Source organism: Sinocyclocheilus rhinocerous, unplaced genomic scaffold (assembly GCF_001515625.1).
Source record: "Sinocyclocheilus rhinocerous isolate Xijiao unplaced genomic scaffold, SAMN03320098_v1.1 scaffold2189, whole genome shotgun sequence".
NCBI classification, from domain to species: Eukaryota; Metazoa; Chordata; class Actinopteri; order Cypriniformes; family Cyprinidae; genus Sinocyclocheilus; species Sinocyclocheilus rhinocerous.
In genome coordinates this window covers 37,903-42,285 of record NW_015645558.1, presented here as the reverse complement: position 1 = coordinate 42,285, position 4,383 = coordinate 37,903, and the positions used below count along the sequence as shown (strand labels likewise).

Below are 4,383 nucleotides of genomic sequence, written 5' to 3'. Positions count from 1 at the left end.
GTAGGGATGTAACGATTCACTCAACTCATGATTCGATTCACGATTTTTTTTAACAAAATGAGATTTAAGACAAATTATAAATTAAATGTGTCCTTTTATTATTGCTTAGACAAAATACTGTACGTTTCTTTGTGAAATTGCACAAAGAATTTATATACTAATATAGCACTTGCATATTATTGCTCTTTTGTTGGTTTTGATTGCTTCTATTGTCCTCATTTGTTAGTCACCTTGGATAAAAGCATTTGCTAAATAACAAAATTTAAATTTAATGTATATGTAAATAAAACCAAATTGAGTTCCCCTCAGACATACATTCATATAAACTCCCACCCCTAACTGAATCGCGATTTGTTTAGCATCTCAACCGATTTGAATCGTCACATATTTGAATCGATTTTCAACCGGCTCGCGGTTAATCGTTACATCCCTAGGGTTTGTAAATGTATTGTTTTCCATTGTCATTTAACTAGTTATTTCTAAGCTTGCAGTAAAGCAATCAAAACAATATTAATAGGCTGCCTGGAATTGCATGTACTATGAAAACATACTCAGGCATTTACAACCCAGCTTACCCCAAAGGGGTCAAAATATTGCTTGTTAGCATGGTCTAGTTAGTAGATGCCATAATTACAAAATTGTGTGGACTTCAGGGGGGGAAGGAAGGGTTCAAAAGTGTTGAATACAGACACTTTTAAGGCTGACAGATCGACCAAAGTGGCCACTGTATTGAGTTGCTTTCATCTATCCAGGCTGTTAGAGGATCAGCATTAACCTGTTAACCTGCACCCCCCATTTTGGGACTCACAGCTGAAAATGATCTACCTAACTTAAAATGGTAACAGTTCCTAACAACAATTTTGGTGTCTTTGGAAAGAAGACTCTTTGGGCTTTGCTATCCATCATCCAGAGTTGATAATGCTCAAAAAGATAAAAAGTTATAGACACGGAAGTGCCTTGAAAAAAAATTGTACCACACTGAATTTTTTTTATTTTTATTTCATATACAAATACATGAAATCAGTCCTGGACAAATCCAGAAAAGTAATGGGTTGAAAGTCACATGTCTCATGAGTTTATATTTCAAATTTGAAGATACCACCACGAAAAATGAGATTCCTGCAGCCATTTTTCTGAGACTATGTCTAGACTTATTGGTTTTCTCCCCTCTTCCCACCCTCTACACTCCCACTTTTCCACAGTTTTACCAGTTTATTTTGCCCATTTCTGGAGTCTTTTTCAGATCTAAGGTGTGAAAGACCAGTGCTGAAACAGGGGGTTTCATGACACTTTAAAAGGATTAGGAAAACAACATCGATACGGCCATGGCTCTGACCAGAACTGCTCACCTTTCTCGTCTGCATCTTCTCAGTCCTGCGCCTGAAGGCCACATAGGGGTCATTGGTACTGGAACCATCCCGCTTTTCCTGCTTGATGGTTGGGATGAGGGATCCATTTTTACACAGTTTCCGCTTCCTGCTCCAGTATTCAAACACCTCCCTGATCAGATCATCGTCCTCTTTCAGTAAAAGCTTCGCTTCCTGTAGGGTCACCAGCTGTGGTACAGAAAGAAATGGTAAACAAACAACAAAGCAATTATTATTAGTAGTAGTAGTAGTAATAATGATAGCAACAATAAAATACATATATAGTTTACGTATAATAAATATATATATATAATTATTAACTATTGAAAACTGTTGTGCTGCTTCATATTTTTGTGCAAACCATGATGCATTTTTTTCTTTTAAAGAATTAGATGAATACAGAGCATGAAGAACAGCATTTATTTGAAATAGAAACCTTTTCTAACATTATAAATATCTCTACTGTCAAGGTAAAGATATACTATCAAGGTACTATCAACGGTCCATCAGCATTGGCTCATAGCTGTTCATCTGTCAACTGCTCTAGATATCTGCATCAGTCAATCACCAATTTAAACTTTATAACTCCTGGTTTGTGGGATTTAAGGATTCCACACAGCGATATCCTGAATTCAGAGAGAAAGGTTTAGCAGAATCACTTCAGCTTTCAATTTAAAGTTTCGGGCATCACTGACTGAAATCCCAGAGGTTTTTTATTCTGCAGTTCTCATTGTAAGCAGTGAATCTTTTTAATAACCTGCTGTCCGCTGCCTTTCTCCAATCTGTCAATCATCTCCTCGAACTGCAGGGCCTCCACCTCCAGCTTCTTTTTCAGCTTATTCACAAAAGCCTCATCCTCCAAGTCCAGATCGTAGTCCGGCTGCTCTGTATCCAGACTGAAAGCTGTGGAAAGAAGCAGTGGAGGTTAAACACACTTGAAGAAAGCTTAGGACTCCTTTCAGATATTAGTTTTTCATTTAGAAGTTTGCAGCAAGTCCCAGGTTTGAATATGGCCACTTTTCTCTTCTGAGTTACGATGAATAGATTTCAGTCAGGTCAAAATCCCAGCATTTCCCACAATTTTTACTGTAATTGAAGTCACTGATGTGACAAAGCCAATAAGAGCATTTTATGTTTAATATTTAAAAGAGCAAGTTTTTGAGACAAAAACACAGATTTTGACTCACATTCAGCACCTATTATTACAACACTAAGAATTTCTAGTGTTTCCCATACATTGATTTATTTGTGGTGGCCCGCCACAATATCCACAATGACTGCCACAAATATCCACTGCCTGTTGTCATCAGCTCCCACACACACACACGTGCAACTTTAGCACTATATTCAGCACCTTTCAGACCCTTTTAGCATCTTTTTTCCATAAAAGGAAGATACTGACAAACCTAGCGACTTTTCTGGATAAACCTTAGCTTTCATTCAGTTGGAAGATTTCGCCAGTACTTCCCGCGAGGTCTTACTTTCCCGGCGCAGTATCGTCTCTCTCGGCGTCTATTCTGTGCAGTGAGCAGCACAGAAGCAGCACATTCAATTGGCCGTACCGCAGCCGACTCATCAGTAAATGAGTGCAAAACAGCGTTTCCAAGCACCTGTCGCATACTGAGTGTTTAAACTTCTAAACACGAATATACATAGTTCGTCTGTTAATATGCACATAGTTTGTTACTCAGGCACAGGCAGTGCACTGCATGAGGAAAAAAAAAAATTATATAGCCAAAACCACCGCATACAGCCGCTCTTATATAGTGAGTGAGTATAGTGAGAGTGACTCCTGGTTAACATGTAGTATAAATGGATCGTGTTTAGTGACTATTAGGGCTGTGCGATTAATCGAAATCGAATCACGATTTGCTAATCGCAAAGCCTGCGATGTGGACGCGATATTACTCTGTTCCAGAGCATATACATGACTGCCAGCCTTACTAACCAATAGAGTGAGCGCACCTCCGTTCTCCCCAATCAGCACTGCTCTAGCCAACTGCGTAAACGCCCACCATAAAAAAAACAAAAAAAAAACAACAGAAAGCGGGAGATAGACAGAGTGGGATTATGGCGTCTACAGGGTCAGATTGATAGTTAGGCAAATTAAAACAAAAGAAAAACATATGTAACTTAAGCTTCGAAACGACAGACAACGAACAAAAAAAAAAGGTAATTTGCAAGAGCTGCGTCACAACGCATATCAAGAGCTCCCTTATCGGTTCTGCTTTCAGTACTGGAGAATAAAAGATACATTCTTAGATGTTTTTGTTAGTACATGTAGAGGCGTCATGCCCATTCAAAGTGAGGGGGCACGTGCCAGAGACAGACGCGTTTGTACAGCGCTGCATTATAACCAATCACACAAAATGCTGTTGAGCTTATGAATGCAATGGCCAATCAGAGAAAAATATCTTGGAAAGCAGGGGGGCCGATAGCCGATATAATTCGTTTTTAATTTTAATATTTAAGAAATTTGAAATCATTTGACAATGGATTAAAAAATAAATGTGTAAAATAAACATACTTATACTTTAGATGACAAAGTATTTTTCACAAATAAGTAAATATTTAATAAAAATATAATTAAAAAGGAAGTAAACACCGTAACCAACAGGGCACTCCGTATTCTGGGAAGTTTGTGTGCATTGGGAATCATATTTTTCAAATAAAGCCAGGGTAACACTCATTTTACATACAGCACACAGAGAAAATGACATGAATATGACAGTGGGCAAATGCATAAAGTGCAGCATAATTTGAATTCATGAGCTTAAAGTTTAAAGCATTCAATTCACACGGACCGACCGTCACACAGAGAACACGCGATCATGCAGGGTAAAAATGCACACTTCACAAGATCTCACAGCTGGATCCGACTAAGTTTGCAAGGTTTGTGAAATTAAATGTTCATTAGCCATTCAAAGATTTGTTTAAATGATGTAAATGCGTATTTGCTGAATGCTGACAGAAAACGAGAAAGTATTGTAATGTTTGCCTTTCTATTACTAATAAT

The 4,383-nt window shown here is 38.0% G+C and overlaps 1 protein-coding gene across 3 annotated transcripts in view; it reads right to left on the bottom strand.

Moving 5' to 3' along the window:
* Positions 1-4,383, bottom strand: part of LOC107706605 (enhancer of polycomb homolog 1-like) — a 45,771-nt gene that overhangs the window by 16,372 nt on the left and 25,016 nt on the right. For all 3 annotated transcript variants that reach the window (XM_016510358.1, XM_016510359.1, XM_016510357.1), the window contains exons 3-4: positions 2,125-2,270; positions 1,350-1,556 (exon numbers count right to left, since the gene is read on the bottom strand). In XM_016510358.1, the coding sequence (XP_016365844.1) occupies positions 1,350-1,556; positions 2,125-2,270 (353 nt within the window). The remainder of the gene's footprint in view (positions 1-1,349; positions 1,557-2,124; positions 2,271-4,383) is intronic.